The following is an 18,650-nucleotide window of genomic DNA, read 5'->3' as shown; positions in this document are numbered from 1 at the left end:
TTAAGGTGGGCGGTTAATTTTGGCACAGAGTGTATAAATATCCATAAAGTGGATGTGAACACATATAATTAAGGTAAAAAATACCGAAGTAAGTCTAGTTATGAAAAAAGAAATACGAAAATAAATAAAAAAAAATGCCTCAACTTGCAAATCAATTTTTGGTAAAAGTTTTGTGAAAATTTACTCACCAGACAAGCCTCCTTCTGTTTCTCTTGTATGCCTTGCTCGATCAACTGAAGCTCCTGCGTCAGTCTTTCGCTGTCACTCAAATTAGTCACACCCTGAGTAGCGATTTTAAGATCGTTTAGTTGTTTCTCGAGGTTTCGCAGTTGAAGTTTGACCCTCTGCGATTCAGCGATCAGTTCTTTGGAGGGATCTTGGAGTCTCGGATGAAAGAGAAATTGTGAATCTAGAGAAATTATGAATTAAAACAAAATAAAACACTTGGCAAATATTTGATAAGTTGAGAACAACTTGTAGTCCAGTCGGGACATGTAGAAAGATAGCTTAAGTTGGTTGTAACTGAGTCCGACCTTGGAAATTTTTGTAGAATTAGAATATACATAATTATTGCTTATAATTATGAAAAATATTACCTTTAATGTTTTAAGTTTACCGTTAGTACCTCAAGTTTGTTTTGTACTAACTGTAAGGACGATAAGGAACACGATAAATATGATTTGACTATACTCTGCGAATTTTACTAGAATAATTTACTCAAGATCAAGTTAGTTATTAAAAAATGCGTGATTTACTTCTAATGTCCTTACTATAAGCAACAAATCCTTCGCTACCTGGATGTCCTACCATGGCATGACCAGTCGGAATGGCCGCTTGATGGTAGTGACTGTTGTTATTGTAGTTAAAATAAGTTAGCGGACTTGCTGAGGTAACCGGTCGTCGGATCTGAAAGAAAAATTAGTATTAGTAGAGTATATATATATATATATATATATATATATATATATATATATATATATATACTGCGCGTCAGTAAAAAGAGATGGCCATTTCAATAATTTTAAGTTTATGCAATTTATTCTATTGTAAATAAACTCCCACAATGCGGAAACACTTTTAGGCACCGCCACTGGGTGCTGAAAGGTCAATTAAGGGTAGGAAGTTCGCAAAATTGATATTAGTTTTACGACTTCAGAAAATGCACCTGTTTGTACGTTATTTTCTTGGAATGCCGCTGTTCTGTTTTTCAAAAATCTTTAATTAGTGTACAGGTTATTCAATGAGTGAACTTGTGCAATTTTTAAAATTAAAACTATGGCCGAGAGATTTGCTAGATCTGTTCAAATTGTTACTTTGATTGACAATGGAACGAGTCAAAGAGAAGTGGCCAGACAGCTTGTATGGTCCAAAAAACATACCAACGTATTAGGCGCGAGAACAATCACGACGGCCAGAGAAGACCGTTCTTTACATCGCACTTCTTTGCAAAATCGGTTCTTTACGGCTAGTGCAATCAAAAACCCTTTTCAAAATGCTTACGGGTGGACATTAAGCACTTCTACAGTGAGAAGAAGGTTGAGGGAATTTGGTCTAAGGGCTCGTTGTCCAGCAACAGGACCTTTGTTAACAGAAGCCCATCGACAACACCGAATTGAGTTTGCTAAAAACCACGAGCATTGGACGAGAAGATTAAAAAAATGTTTTGTTTAGTGATGAGTCTAGGATGGTTGCTTATGGATCAGAAGGTCTCATCAAAACGTACAGCAGACGTGGAGAACGATATGCTGCTTGTGCACGACAAGCCCGTGTTGCTTTTGGAGGAGACTGTGTAATGTTTTGGTAGGCATTTCATTCGAAGGCCGTAGTGATTTCGTGTTTGTTTAGAGGAACGTTGAATGCTCACCGATATATTACGAAAATTCTAGATGAGCATGCAATGCCTTTTGATGGGTTTGTGGGCGAAAATTTTATTTTTCATATATGTATATAGTCAGGTATATTACTATACATTTCATTTTAACTTAATATTATTTCATTAATATTTTCTGTGTCTAATGAACACAGTTCGAAGCCAAACCTCCTTCCACACACACTACTCCAAAACCATCAACATTATCAATAAAGTCACACTGTTCACCTTTTTTAAAGAAATTATAACATGGTTTTCGATCTTGTGGAACTATATTAATATTTCGTATGAGATCTTTAATTTTTTTCTTTGGATATTGGTTTACCTGTTGACCATAACTGATGCTCCAACTCAGTATCTTTAAACGATTTCTGCAATCGACCTTTTTCTCTACATCTACTATATGTACGTTTCCTTCTGTTGTGTCTGGTTTTATATAGAGCAAGAAATACACACTCTTTAAAACTGTGATTTCATGAGTCTAGAGCCAATGTCCTGTCTGTGATATATTCCAATAGTTTATCAATTGAAACCATTTCTCCTCTTTTTATTTTGTTAACAAATTTGTTTTTTCTCCTACATTCTTTAATAATATTAATGTAGTCTACATCTGTATATAAGCGCCGTTGGACCTTTAGGGAGCGCTCATTATCTCCAAATTCTAAATCATTGCACAGAAAAGTATGTCCGGTAGTAAGAATCGTTAAGTGATAGAATTTTTAATGTACCAAGTTTAACAGAAAATAATGACTACACTGCAGAAATCAAAGTCAGAATCGAAAAAGCATGTTCTAATTTTATGAAAATGAAAAAGGTCCTATGTGGCAAAGATTTAACATTAGCTCTTAAAGTTCGCCTAACAAAATGTTACGTATACAATGTACTATACTATGGAGTGGAATCATGGACGTTAAATCTAGACACAATAAGACGACTTAACGCCTTTGAAATGTATATCTATAGAAGAATTATGAGGGTTTCCTGGGTAGATAGAGTTACGAACAATGAAGTACTGAGAAGAATAGGTAAAGAGAAGGAAGTTGAACTTACAATTAAAGAAAGAAAGCTACAGTATCTCGGACATGGTATGCGGGGCGAGAAGTATGGCATCCTGCGACTCATAATGCAAGGAAAGATAGATGGCAGAAGAAGCGTCGGAAGAAGACGAATTTCATGGCTTAAGAACCTGAGAGAATGGTTTGGATGCAGCTCAAAACAACTATTTAGAGCTACTGCCTCAAAAATTAAAATAGCTATGATGATTGCCAACCTCCGTAGCGGAGATGGCACCTGGAGAAGAAGAGTGATTATGAGTGATTTTTAGCTTAAATTGAGGGTTAAACGCTTTTTGCGTAATTGCAAGTTGAATATTCAGAGATTGTGGGTTAAAATTTCAATTGTATCACTCTTTTAAATACTGATGTGCCTTAAATAATTTTGGTATAATTTAAATAACAATAAAATCTACCATGTGATTAGGATAACTCAATTATTATTTTGTGGTTTAACTGTTTTTTGCATAACACAATCCAACTTGCAGTAAAAAAATAATGATGGTAGTAGTGATTGGTGAATAATTAATAAAACAACTGTAAGTATACTTACCAAGGCTTGATTATCTCTGAACTGACCACCAACGGACTGATTGATCCCGTTATCTTTATGCATCCGCGAAATAGGTCCATATTTACTAATAGCTGGTGAGTCGTAGGGGACGCAGTCGTCATCAGCGGCCAAAATCGAGTCTGATCTAACAAACGTAGGACCGGAGGTAGTAATATGCGGCCAAAAATTGTAGGGCGACGTTGGGCTCTCTAAATCGTGTTGCGATTCTTGTCTAGCCAATGTGCTTGCGTGGTTCGAAATCTCCGTAGCAGCATTTTTGCCTACCACCTTCTCTAACTGAGAAATCACTTCTTGTTTTCGTTGGTGTAGCTCGGCTAAGCTCTTGGTCGAGCTTCTGTTCAGTTTCGGTTGTTGGTTGAAGTTCTGGTTTTTGGCTATCTGTGACATCTGTAAATTAAACACGTCGATTAAACTACTAAAAATATTAAAAAAGAAGAAGTATTGACACCATAAAAGACTTTGTATGACACGTCACAGTATACTACAATAAACAGACTACAGTGGATTTCTAAATCATAAGTCAAACACTACATGTGATCACAATGGTTTTAGAAATTTTCTTAAAATAAATATATCATTATTTCCAGCGCTATCTGTGGTATATGAGAGATGGACAAATTTTTGCTGTAAACTCGAAAGCACAACTTACTGTAGTTATGCGAAAACTATTCATATTATACAAAAGTACTTTGGTGATGGGTGTAGCAACAAGAAACAGCTAATATACTGTTCTGGTCGACCTTCCAGACAACTACATCATGAAATATTGAATGTGTAACACTTTCGATTGAAGAATATGATTGTTTGACTGTGCTCGAACTAGAAAGTGATATTGGAATTATTAACCCTTATGTTGCGAGAATTCTAGCCGAAAGTTTTGTAATGGCTTGAATGTGTGCCCATTTATTTCAAACTTGTGCACGACAGCAGACAAGAATTGTTTCGACAACATAGACAAAATAAAAATCAATGCCATGATGGCATTAAAGGTTATTACAAAAACGTATTTTTCTATATTTTTAGTGAACAGATGCAGCCATTATTAGGATATAAAGACTGTGAAAGGAGGTGTTTATGAAATAAAAAATTCTATTAGTAAAATTAAGAGAACGGCCCTCTATAGATAGATCTCATAGAAGTAATAAACATTTGCAACAAAAATATTGGTTCCAGCTTCAAATAAAGATTATAACATCAATACTTACCACTACTTCCCAAGACCTCTTCATATCAACTCCTTGTTGTTGCTGATTTCCAATGGAAGTATACTCTCCTTGCTGCGGTTGATAATACTGCCCTCCATTTGCGAGGACAATGTTCCCGTGATTTGGAGGCGAATAAATTTCATGAACAGGAAAAGAGGAAGGTTGAGGTTGATACACAGGCTGTGAAAATGGCTGCGTTGAAGGATACGTTGGGTTGGGATGGAACGGTACGTCATATCCCATTCTAGGTATCTGGACTACTGGTTGTAGTGGTACTGGACTTACTGTCGATGTGTTAGAGATGGAGTAATAGTCTTCTGATTGGTTGAAAGGTTTTTCAGTTGGCGAGTGATTTTCTATGCGGTGCTCTTTATTTCTTGTTATCGTCTTGCGATTCTGAAAACAGGAAAATAAAGCTATGTACGTCACAAAACTACAAGTTTAACGATTGTACATTGATAATTGTATAAGCAATTTAAATCATGACTAATAAGAACTTGAAAACATAAAAAAGTGACAAATTTGAGAAAAATTTAAAAATAAAGTACTTGAAGTGAAATAAATATTTTTGTTTTTTTGCTTACCTTTGCTCTATACTTTTCCAGCTCTTCGTTCGAGTGTGCGAAAGTACAGTTCGTCCCTCTTGGACAACTTCCCCTCAAAGTTAAATCTCTACACATGCTGATCTTGTACTTGGCATGCTGTGAGTGCGCAGTATCTTGCAGTTTTCTACTCCCATGTTGATGAATGAATTCTACGAGGCCGGCCACGACTTGTCGAACCGCTTCCAGACATTCGGCGCAAGCACTCCATGATGGAGAAGTCGATTCTGAAACGTAAATTGATAAGTATTCACATATTGTACGTCACAGGAAAACTACATTTTGGTTCTCATCTGAAAATATAAGCCTGATCATTTACAAAAACACTCTTTGCAGAAGCGGACCACCGATTCCCTAGCTACTCGTGGGAAATAAATATACACGAAATAACAAATAAGAAACCAAGAGAAGATGGAGTCAGGGACCACCGACTATTCACCAAGACAGAGGAGAGGAGAAGAAGGAAGCACTGACTCAGACTTCTCAGCATTAACACTCAATGAGATGAAACCCATTGATCCTGAAGGTAAACAAAAAGCAGAGGGAAGGCCTCTGCACTATTGTCTGAGGGGATTAGCAAAATCGAACTCAAGACAAAAATGCTTTCGGGGGCTCAGAGGAGGAAGCTGACCAAAGAGAGAGAAATGGCAGAAGGGACTTGGAGGGATGAAACTCCTCATAAGAAGAAGACCAAGACTATAGGGTATCAGAATGGCAGTGATACACAAACGCCATCCCGATTATACATTAAGCCAAGAACAGGCAGACTTGGTACAAAGCAAACTGCTGGAAATACTTTAGCGTTCCTCAATTTGAAAGATCCTCATTTAACGCAAGATGAGCGCAAATAATGTCACAAATAAGTGGTTCGGGGAAACGATTGAAGTGCTGCTCACTCTATATGAGGGGGGCGAGTTTGATAGTGGTTAAATTCAAGGACCTCCCGATGAGAACCATGGTCCTGGTCTTCATCCCTGAGCATACATAGATACACAAATGATTAGGACGCGCCTTCAGCATCTGAATCCGATGCTGAGGACACAGAACTGGTCCCCGTTAAGCAGAAAAATAGAGCAGGTGGATCAGCTCGTGACCTATTCTATAGATGAAAAATGCTGTAGAAATTTGAAGAAGAACTACAAAGCTTACTATAGACTTGGTAGCTAAGAAGGCAGCCACTGCAAGGCACACCACTACAAGGCAGCCTCAGTAGTCCTGGTAGCGCTTGGGAGGACGCTTGCTATTGTCCTTGTACAAGAGCTTTGGGTAAACCAAAGGGAGGTCAAAGGTTTAGGGTTAAATAGAGAAGTGACCTACAGTAGATCAACTCAAGTCCCTCGGACCTATGTGATTGCCAGAAAGGGGCTAGAGATACTGCCGCTAATTAATTTCTGTTCCAGAGATCTGACGACAGCAGTAAGAATCAAGATCGGACAAGCAAGAGCACCGAGAGAGATTATTTTGAATTCGGCCTATATTCCTTCGGACGATCCAGCAGCGACACCGACCAGTGAAGTGGAGGAGCTGGTGAGATACTGCAGGGAAACAGGGGTGCAGCTGCTCATCGGCTGCAACACCAATAAAAGGGGTGAGTCATTAATGCAATTTATTATAACCAATAATTTGGATATATTTAATATAGACAAAAAACCGACTTTCATAACCAAAAGTAGAAAGGAAGAAATAGACATTACAATAGTCTCAAATTTGCTAAGCAATTTTATCAGAATGGCATGTGTCTGAGGAGGACAGCTGCTCAGACCACAGGCATATTAGATACGCCCTAGAGGGGAAAGCAGCAAAAGTCACTTATCGGAACCCACGTTCAACCAACTGGGTGGTCTATAAAGAAGTTCTAGACCAACATCTGTCGAGGATAAGGAGAACGATAAATGAGGAGGTAGATCTAGAAATGGCAGTGAATGATCTAAATGACGCTGTTATTTCAGTATTTCAAGAAACCTGACGGAGAGGAGTTACACCAGGAATACGCCATGGTGGAATCTGTCTAAGGAAAAGGACTAGGAAGCTATTCAACAGAGCTAAAGTAACCCGGAAGTGGGGAGAATGCAGAACTACACGGACGGAATACTATACTGCTATAAGAGAAGCCAAGAGAGACTCATGGAGGAAGCTCAGTGAGGAAATTGAAATCACTCATACTTGTGCTAGACTTCAAAAGGTGCTCTCATTTGCGAAAACACAACCAATTAATTCACTCCTAAATGACAAGGGCGAGTAAACCAATACAGGAAGAGACACGGCTGAAGAGCTCTTCAAAGTGCACTTCCTTGGATCACAAATAGTTGAATAACCAGTTGATTGGGGATCAATAGGCAAAGAGGCCCTCTGACTGGCAGACAGTCAAAAAGATTGTAAATTATGTAAAAGTAGCATGGACAATAAACTCACGCGAGCCCAATAAATCACCAGGAGTGGATATATATCCAGTGTTATTACAAAAGGAACCGGAACTTTTGTACAGCAGAACATACAATGTATTCAGAAGTAGTGTAGCCTTTGGGTACATACTTAAAGCAGGGAGAGAGATTAGAGTAACTTTCACCCCTAAATAATAAAAAAGATGTTTAATATCACAAGTCGATATCTAAGTGATTTCTATACAAATATAATTCTAAATAATAGCGAAAGTGATATTTAAAAAAGAGTAGTAAGGAAGCGACTCTCATAGTTCCTCTTCCTCAAAAACCAACCTCATTTTCAAGACGCAATTCCTGCTAAACTACTATAAATCCACAAATATCGATATTTATAATTTTTCTGCTATGAACAGTCCTTGTAAAGACAGTTGTAATCTCCTTCCAAAAAACAGTGGTATTGATTCATTTCCAAATCAAGTATAAGAGGAAACGAATTACTCATTGTTCTACTTTGAACATTAGGTAATACTTATCCAACAGGATTCAATAAAAAACGCCTGCTTGGAATAAAACTACCGAACTTTAGACTATACCTTGGTCACCCAGTCTTTTGTGGTAGATTACATTTATCTTTGTTTAATAGCATACTAATGAGATGCCATTACCGGGCAACTTAAGATAATCTTCTCGCATCGTTATCTATCTTAACCTCAAAAAGTACGGCATTCCCCGGGAGACAGTCACTTCCTTTATGAGATATAATGTTTCATATAGAACGGAAACACTATATTCGTAAAAATTACTAAATAGATAAGTCTCAGTAATTCTTAAATTATTAACACGTGATTATTACAATAGGAAAGAAACTTCGGTAATAGACAACATTATAGTGTAACTTCAGACTGTAATTTGTTAGAGGTTATGTCTATCTTCACTCTAAAGAAATTATTTTCTACTTTAAAGTCTGAAGCAATGCAGAAGTCAGAATACAGTCTGAAGGATTCTATGGTGTCATTTCTATAATTATAATTAACTAGTTTTACACAAAAATACAAACTGATCTTCTCCGTAGCTTTGTACATTTTTATTTATGGTTTCCAATGAAATGTACCTGTGGCCAACTGAGAAATATATATATGACAGCGTGCAGAATAGTAAAAAAATCGTTTTTTACATGAATTTGTTCTGAGCTACGAAGAATAAATTGAAAATTGCCAGCACGGTATTTACACATGAAGATATTAATAAATACACATGGAATGATTGAGGATTGATATTTGCAATAGAGTACATAATAGTAACACCAACACGAGAAGAAATGTCAAATGCTATCCAATAACTTAAAGCCACAGGAATTGATGAAATATGTTCTGAAATGTATAAGCAAGGTAACTTTTAACAGCAATCCATAAACTAATAGTACTTATATGGCACAACGGTCAGCAACAAGTCAGCAAAGAACCAACTGGATGTAAAATAGAAATTGATGGCATCAGTATTGAACAAGTAATGGAAATAAAATACCTGTGAATTACAATGTCTAGCTATGGAGACCTAGACAAAGAAGTGAGAGATGAAGTCAAGAATTTATAGTAAGTCAGTGTAAGACCAATAATGACATACGTCTCAGAAACAAGACCCGATACAGCCAAAACGCAAAGGCTACTGGAAACGACAGAGATGAGAGTAGTGAGAAGAATTACAGAAAATACGCTGAGAGATCGAAAGAGAAGTGAAGATATTAGAAGAAAATGTAACGTATATATTATAAAGAGGAAGAAGAAGAACTTGACTGCAATAACTATAGATGCATTACTCTGTGTATTATAATTGTATAAGCTTCTTACAAATATCATCGCAGAAGTTATTTCTTCCTCGAACTTTCAAAAAATAAACAAAAGTGCATACAAACAATATGATGCATGACGTGACAAAAATCACAACAAAATCTTATTAGGATCGACTAGTTGCGCAACCAACGCAGAGGAACCAGTCTTGAAGGTTATGCTAACAAACAAAGTAAACTAAACAACCGAAAACCACTATTTCCAATAAAAATTGATTATCAGTAGTTGAATGTCCCATACTGATAATTTATTGTTTACCTGTTCTCGCCAAACTGATAATTGCGGTGAAAAGTATTGATAATATGTAATAACATCGGCATTGGATTGTTATCTAAAACCGACAGGATCTCATGAAATTATTTAGTGACGGAATTTGTGTTAATCTATCAAATCTAATTGACGTTGTGTGGAGAATGCAGCCTAATTTTATCTATAAAAACGACGCAGTTTATGATTTTCTCTGGGTTTTCTGTTGTCAAGAGTTTATAAATTTATGATATTATATCTATTTAAAATTCTTGACTTAATGGATCAGAGAATCTTCACAAATAGTGATGTAGATAAATAGTATAAATTATAAAAAAATGGTCGTAAAAAATGAGGTAATATTAAGAAGAGTTATTTTACAAAACAAAGTAAAACAACCGACTGGCTTAGAAAGAGACAAGGCAATGACATTTTAACGGATAGTAGTGCCAAATTCATCGAGTTAAAATCTATGGAGAAGCTATGAGCATATTAACGTGTATATTACAAACGGCGTCAGTAAGTGTGGCTAACGATCGTACCAATATGACGGTGGGATTAGAGCCGGACTTCATAATATTAAAACTATTATACAAATATGACTAGTTATTCAGAAGATTTAATCATAATCTAAAAAGTGCAATACATTTTTAATAAAGTATGGTTTATTTATCCCACGGTAAATACTAAAAACACGACATATTATACATAAAGATAAATTAATACACTCAAATAACAAGTTGTATCTGAAAGAGATAATAATATAAATAATATTTTAAAGAATAAATGAATATATGGTATGAAATAAAAGAAATACGTTCGTTTTACAACTTATATATTTGATAACTACAAATTAACTGACACTTAAAAATTTAGTTCAGTTAACAAAGTTAAAAAAGTTATTATTAAAAAAACAAAATTGAATATCTGCCGAATATCACAATGGAAATACTGTGTAGAAATAAAAATAATTATGTTGCAGTAGTTAATAAGAACCAGGGCTTAATAAGAACTCAACGACATAGGGCTACAGAAGGCTACGGGAAACCACTGTAGTAAAGGCTCACGCATCCCTAGTACAATCAGCATGGCTAGCAATAACCAAATGAGTAACCTTACTGATCATGGGCCGCGGAAACCAAAATCCGGTAGGGGAAGTAAATCACAAGTTAGTCCCAGGTCGTAAGCCAGCGAAATCCCTGTGATGTAAATAATGGAACACTTTTAAAAAATATCACAAGAAGAAATATGAGAATTGCAACATGGAACGTACAAAGCTTACTACAACCAGGTAAAGTAGATAATACTGCGATAGAAATGGAAATATTAAATACGGAAATTCTGGGAATAAGCGATGTACAATGGCCAGGGTCTGGAAAACAACGGTTATAGAAACGGAGCTATATATTATAGTGGATATTCTGATAGAACAAACCGATAGAAAGGGTCTAGGAACTAGAGAAGCATTATTCGGAGCCAATGATGTCTGGATATGAATCAGGACATATATGCTTGCTTCATAGATTTTAAAAAAGCTTTTGACAGAGTTCAACATGAAAAGCTTTTAAGTATTCTTAAGATCAAAAACATAGATAGTACAGATCTACAAATTATATCGAATATGTATCAAAATCAGAAAGCAAGAATAAGAGTCCAAGGAGAACTGACAGAGGAAGTATGTATACTAAGAGGAGTTCGACAAGGGTGCATACTTTCACCACTCTTATTCAACGTCTACAGTGAAGTGATATTTCAAGAAGCTTTATTGGATATTGTGGAAGGTATTTTGGTCAACGGAAATAGCATTAATAATATTAGATATGCGGACGATACGGTCATATTTGCAAGTGACATGGAAGATCTACAGTACATAATACAACATGTATACAATGCATGTGAAGAGTACGGATTGCAAATGAATCTCAAGAAAACGAAATCAATGATATTCTCAAAAAAACCACAAAATGTAGATAACCTGATCATCAATAATACAACGATCGAAAGAGTAACAACATATAAATATTTAGGAACGTGGCTAACCGAAAATGGAGATCAAACAAAAGAAATCAGATCTAGAATAGAAATGGCAAGAAACACGTTCATAAAATTGAAGAACTTACTTTGCAACCATAACCTTAATCGAGAGATCCGCACAAGAATGCTAGGTTGTTACGATTTTTCTACTTTACTATACGGCATGAAAGCGTCGACAATAAAACAGTCTGAAATCAAAAAATTAAACTCCTTTGAGATGTGGTGCTACAGGAGAATCCACAGAATATCGTGGACTGAAAAAGTAACTAATATAGAGGTGTTACAAAGAATGAGGGGCGAGAAGTACATATTACTTAGGTTAATTATGCAAGGGAAGATACAAGGGAAGAGAAACCCAGGACGACGCAAAATATCCTGGCTAAGAAATTTGAGACAGTGGTTCGGTTGCAGCTCATTAGAATTATTCAGAAGCGCGGCCAATAAAAATAAAATAGCGATGATAATTTCCAACCTCCGATAGGAGAAGGAACCTGAATAAGAAGAAGTTAATAAGAAATTTTAAGATATTTAGGATGAAGATATTTGAGTATTCCCAAGAATAGCACGATCTAACTTACTTATAAGATTTTTTAATAATACTATTAATTTATTTTCTGAAGTACGGGCCATTACTTTATTTACATATTTGTAAACTAACCTGTGGAACGTTATTCTCTCTCTATAGATTCTAACTCGATGGTCAAATTATTAATAACAACTGAAGAAAAGCTAAAAAAGCTCAAACCATAGCACCTACCGTATTGATCGTTTAGATATCACAATAGATAAAGTCGAACAAGTATTGCAATTATCCAAAAACGGAGAATCCCTTAGATTTTAACACATTCGCTGCCACCTGTCGCCAAAAGGCGTTTTGCGCGTGAGTCAGGTGCAGCTGTCGCTAAAAGGCGTTTTGCCTTTCTTCAGTGAGGTGCCACTGCTGCCTTCTGGCGTTCACAAAATGTGAAAATAAATAGATTCTTTTGCCAGTCAGCTCTATGCATAATAACTTCTTGTTGAGCAGGCATCAATATTTATTTAGAAGTTTGCCAAAAATTACCTACATAATCTAAAATATTTTTCCTGAGCTCAATTTTGATCAAAAAAATCTGAAAAAAATCAGACTATTTTTAGGTATTAAAATGTATGTTCAGGATATCATGCTGATATTGTTGGGAGAACGGAAAACGCTGTACGAGAGACATATGTAACATTAAAAGAATCAGCTACAAAAATGGGTTTAATAATAAACACCGACAAAACGAAGTATATGAAAATAAGCACGCAACCACAAAGTCTACGACCAGTTGTTATAGAAAACGGCGTCATCGAAGCAGTGAACGAATTGGTATACCTGGGAGCGCTATCAGAGTGGAGCCATATCCTCTTTTAGTTTGTAGGCCGGGCGATGCCGGCTAGGTGGCTACGATCATCACGCAACCAAACCCCCGCCATCCGAAAACCCAATCCTGCTGGTCTGTTTCTCCCCGTTCCGATACGGAAAGGAACAGACCAGCAGCGTACGGCCCGATGTTTGGCCAGACTAAATCGATACCGAGAATCCACCATCCCCCTCTGCACTTACTAAAGTCGCCATGCCAAATCGCAGGTCTTAAAAAAATTATAACTATATGAAAGTTATAGAAAATAGTAAATATATGAAAAAAGTTTTAAAAACAGTAAATATGAATAAGTAAAATGGGACATTCACAAAACATGAAATACAATACAAACATTGACGTAGTTAAGTTGGCAAAACCCTAAACTAGACTATCGTAGACCCCATAAAATGACTATGAATGTGGATGCTACCCTGAATGGCCTTAGTGATAAAATTGCGAGCTCCAACGATTGAAGGTGCCATGCAAATGGTTTTCCCTGGATATCTGGTTTGCATGGTCTGAAGGAATCGAGGCTCAGTGTACAGCGCCGTTTTATTGGCGGCTGCTATACTTAGCGGTTCAGGACCCTCCCAGCTGACGGCAACGTCCACGACAATTACCCGCTCATCCCGTTGCGTGACAAGGTCAGGTATCTTCAGAGTCCCGTCGACGCATCTTATTCGCGGCTCTACCTCGCAAATCCACCCTTTCTTTTCCACTGCTTTACGAAGATACGTAACGAGCTGATCGTGTCTCTTGATTCGGTGCCAATGTGCAAACGTGACTAAGGCTCTCGTTACGTTCGCATCCCCTTCGACACCTCCGTTCATGTGGTGGATTTGAAGGGATGCCTCTTTTTGACAGAAGATTTCCTCGCAGTTGGATTGCCTTGATAAAATCTCTCCCCGACCAGTAGGGCGGTGGATTGCTTATCCAGGCAGAGCTTTCGGAGTGTGAAGAGCCCTGGCGAAGTCCGTTTCCGCTATAGCCGTCCTCAAGTTTCTGGCTCAATCCACGTGCGATCGATGCGGAATTGCCTGAAGATGATCGTGTCCACTTAAGTATTTTCTCTCAGAGACGTGACATGTATGGTAAACTGAGGGTTAATGACGTCGTATCAGTAGCTGAGCTGATTAATCTTGTTAGTCTCCTTCTCATGATAGCCGGGTGCATGGCCATGGCCATGACGCCCAGGCCACCCTCTTTAATGGGAGCGTGGATGTAGGTATCGGCGCACGTATGGTTAAGGGACAGAAACTTCCGAACGGCTATACGCACGGACCTGTCAAAGCCCTTCAACGTCTTCATCGTGATGGTTGGACTCGGTAACTTGTCAATATACTTCGGTAGCAAGTACGTTTTCAATACCAGCAGCTTTTGTGCTGGTTTAAGCCCTGCTCGATGTATACGATCGAGCTGTGTCTGCAGCTCGTTGAAGGCTACCCTGGTCTGTCCTAGAGCATTATATCTTCGGCCTAGGTATCCAAGCAGCTCACTCGGTTGCAGCTGCCGAATCCTGTCGTTGCCGACAGAAAAGAGAGAACGCGTTACGCAGTAAGAGTGCTTATTACCACGGTTGACGTTAACCGTAATAGTTGCACTCTTACCAGCGTTTATCGACATTCCTCTCTTCTCGAAGAATTCGACGGCTGTCTAAAGCTGTTTGGTACCATCCTTGGCCGATTCGGATAGCAGGATTAAATCATCAGCGTAACCCAGCACTGAGATTTTCCTGCCATCTGCAATTGGAAGGCCAGGCTTGTCTCCCTCAAGCTTGCATATCAGCTCATCGATCACCATGTTGAAGAGGTAGGGCAACAAGGGATCTCCCTGTTTGACGCCTCTATTAGTCTTGATATTCGATGTGTACTTGCCTCCGGCAGCGACCCTCGTACGACAATTCAGGTACGAGTCCACCACATACCGCTTAAATGTTGCGTCTAACCCGAAGCGATTCATTGCCCGTTCAATAGATCGTTGTAAGACCGTGTCGAAAGCTTTTCGTGTTGAATACGTGCTTGATGGAGAAAGGCGACGGATAGGGACGACTGGAGAGAAATTCTTGAGGAGGTTAGGACCCACGCAGGGTTGTAAAGCCAGAGTGATGACGATGAATGTATGTTCATGATTTTTTTCATATTTTTTAAAGCAAAGGATCGCCCAGAAATTTTTTTTTTCGAAAAAACATGTTTTTTGCGATAGGGACCCCTTGGGCCACCTATGAAGCTAAAAATTTATCTAAAGGAGTTTTTGAATATGCAAGTACTTTCGAGTGCTTTATACCAAATAAGAATGCCTTATCCAGCTATAGTTTTATAGACAATTTTGTAAAAAACTTAAATTAAATTTTCAAAAACTCGACTTTATCTGCAATATAACTCAAATGAAGCAAGTAGTAAACATATTTTCAAACCAAACATTTTTTATTTTATCACATGAAAATAATTTTATTGCTTTGTTTTTAATTTAATAATCTATTTACTTTCGAATTAAGATTAATTTAAAAGGTCAAAATTCGGCATAATATTTGTTGAATTAAATACAATTTTGAATTGTTTCCAAATCAGCAATTAAAACATTTTAAGTACTTTGTATTTTTTATAAATAAAAAATATATTGTCGACGGTATTAGAGGATGTAGATTTACATTTAAAACAATAAAATTACAGATATATAAGAATAATGTATTACACAATTAATACTATTACTCCAGTCGTCAGAGAGGAAAATGCCACTGAATCTCTAAAAATCATACGAACCAGCTGAATTTTGCCGAGAATATTGCAACCATACAAGGATGGAGATATCTTCAATGGCGATGAAACTGGTCTCTTTTACAAACTATCGCCAGACAAAACTAAATTTCAAAAATCAAAAATGTGTCAGTGGAAAGCTTTCAAAACAAAGAGTCACGGCTTTTGTTGGTGCAAACATGACAGGTACAGAGAAAAGAAAGCTTTTGGTTATTGGGAAAAGTTTACATCCTAGATGTTTCAAAAACATATAAACACTGCCTGTACACTACATAGCCAACAAAAAAGCGTGGATGACTTCTACTATTTTTGATGAAGAATTGAGAAAGTGGGACAACGAACTCATCATCATCATCATATAACGGGGGTCCTACGGCGATTGCCGCTTCCCGCATTTCAGCCTCCATCTTTTCCTATCTCTCCAATCTCCCTCTTCTAAGCCTCTAGATTGCATTGTTTTTGTAATTTCTCTTCTCCAGGAATTTGGTGGTCTTCCCCTTTTCCTTCTTTCTGGCGGAACATACATTAAGGCTTTCTTTGGCCACCGCTCCTCCTCCATTCTCATCACGTGACCATACCATTGTAATTGCCTTCCTTGTATTCTATCTGAAAGAGTATCTCTAATTCCTGCACGGTTTCGTATTTCCTCATTCCTGATTCTTTCCATTCTCGATACTCGACATGACCTTCTAAGATAATCCATTTCCACAACGTCTACTTTATCTCGTTCATTCTTTGTCATCGTCCAACATTCGGCACCATATGTAGTAATTGGTTCTACAATTGCTCTGTATACGCGAAGTTTGGTATGCATCTTTATTTTATTAGACCACAGTAATGAATTCAGTATTCGGATGCATTTTTTCCCTTGGGTTATTCGGTTTTGTACATCTATCTTAACTCTGCCATCTGCTGATATGATGCTTCCTAGATATTTATACTGGTTGCAGCCTTTTATGACTGCGTTTTCAAGCCTCAGATCTGTGGTATTTCCTCCAATTTTTAAATATTCTGTTTTGCTTATGTTTACAGTAAGCCCCCATTTGGCATATTCCTCAAATAATTTTCGATTCATATAATTTATATCTTCCTCATCGGTTGCAACCACCACCTGATCATCTGCAAACAACAATGTATACAGAGTTTCTTGTCCCACTTCGATGCCCATAAATCTACATTTATTTCTCCAATTCCTCAATGCTTCTTGGACGTATATTTTAAAGAGTGTCGGTGACAAACAGCATCCTTGCTTTAGGCCTTTAGTGACTTTAAATTCATTTGAGGTTCTGGTTCCAATTTTTACACAACTAACTGCATTTTCGTACAATTTATATATCGCTCGGATATACGTCGAATCCAATCCGGACCTTTTGAGGACCTCAAACATTTTCTTTAACGGGACACTATCATATGCTTTCTCAAGGTCTATAAATACCAAATGGGTCTCTCTACTTCTTTCGACACGCTTTTCAATTATTTGTCGTAGGATAAATATATTATCAAGGCAGGATCTCCCGGTACGAAAGCCGCTTTGTTCTTCAATATCTTGTATCTGTCTTTCAACCCTCTTCTTTAATATTCTGCCGTACAACCGGCCCACAGAGCTCGTCACACTAATACCTCTATAATTGGAACAGTCTCTTTTATTCCCTCTCTTATATATGGAGCTTATATAAGATTTATTCCAATCTCTAGGAATTTCCTGGTCTCCACACATACATTTATTGAAAAGGTCTACTATTAATTCTAAAAGTGCAGTCGGCCCATATTTAACCAGCTCTATGGGAATGTCTCCAGGCCCTGCGGCTTTTCCGTTTTTAACCTCTTTTAAGGTTTCCGTCAATTCAGATAATGTTATTATAGGGATTTCCTGTCTTTCGTCTCTGTTGTCTATTAATTCCCTTATCTTTTCCCATCTGTACTCTACTCTATCCTCTTTCAGCAGTTTCGTATAATATTCTTCCCATTCATTTAACTTTATGAGAGAAATGTTGTCTTCATTTTTCTCATTTTTCCTAAACTGTTTTAATGTTTTCCAAGCTTGCGCCACTTTTGTTCCACCCATAAATCTGTCCAGTTCATCACACTTAGCCTCCCAGTTTATATTTTTCGCCTTATCAACGTCTTTTTTAACTTCTCTATTCCATTTAGCGTATATTTCTCTGTCTTGAGGATCTTTGGATTGAAGCCATATGTGATATGCTTGTTTTTTCTTGAGAACTTTCTCTTCTAGTTCCGTTGACAACCATTCAGGTTTTGCTTTTTTCCGATTTTCAACTTTTCCCAGTGCTTCATTTGCCGCTTCATGAATATATTTTTTAATTACCTCATACAGACTTTCAGGGTCTAAGTCCTTTGTTTCTATATTTTTTATTTTCTGAGCTATTCTAATTTTATATAAGAACTTTGTCGAATCTTGTTTAAAGCTTTCCAGGTTATATTTTATGTTTTCTATGGTTGTTCCTATGTCTGTTACTTCATCATTTTTGTGACTTGATTGTTCTCTCTTAAATGTCACCATTACTTTTGCAATAATCATATGGTGGTCACTTCCACATTCTGGCCCTCTAAACACCTTCACGTCCTTCGTTTTTAGTTTAGAATCTTTACGATGAATGAAATAGTCAATTATTGATTTTAAATTCCTGGTAGGCTGCGTCCATGTAAATTTATGTATATTCTTATGGGGGAAGAAACCATTTAA

General features: G+C 37.2%; 1 protein-coding gene across 4 annotated transcripts in view; it reads right to left on the bottom strand.

Moving 5' to 3' along the window:
• roq (RING finger and CCCH-type zinc finger domain-containing protein roquin) overlaps nucleotides 1–18,650 on the bottom strand; it is a 76,658-nt gene that overhangs the window by 8,354 nt on the left and 49,654 nt on the right. For 2 of the 4 annotated variants that reach the window (XM_072542830.1, XM_072542828.1), the window contains 5 exons: nucleotides 5,286–5,530; nucleotides 4,702–5,097; nucleotides 3,476–3,883; nucleotides 756–906; nucleotides 189–409 (listed from right to left, as the gene is read on the bottom strand). In XM_072542830.1, the coding sequence (XP_072398931.1) occupies nucleotides 189–409; nucleotides 756–906; nucleotides 3,476–3,883; nucleotides 4,702–5,097; nucleotides 5,286–5,530 (1,421 nt within the window). The remainder of the gene's footprint in view (nucleotides 1–188; nucleotides 410–755; nucleotides 907–3,475; nucleotides 3,884–4,701; nucleotides 5,098–5,285; nucleotides 5,531–18,650) is intronic. The other 2 variants (XM_072542829.1, XM_072542831.1) reach the window with 2 other exon arrangements.

Source organism: Diabrotica undecimpunctata, chromosome 9 (assembly GCF_040954645.1).
Source record: "Diabrotica undecimpunctata isolate CICGRU chromosome 9, icDiaUnde3, whole genome shotgun sequence".
Lineage (NCBI taxonomy): Eukaryota > Metazoa > Arthropoda > Insecta > Coleoptera > Chrysomelidae > Diabrotica > Diabrotica undecimpunctata.
Note: the sequence above shows the minus strand (reverse complement) of the source record. Positions and strands in the feature narration are given on the sequence as shown.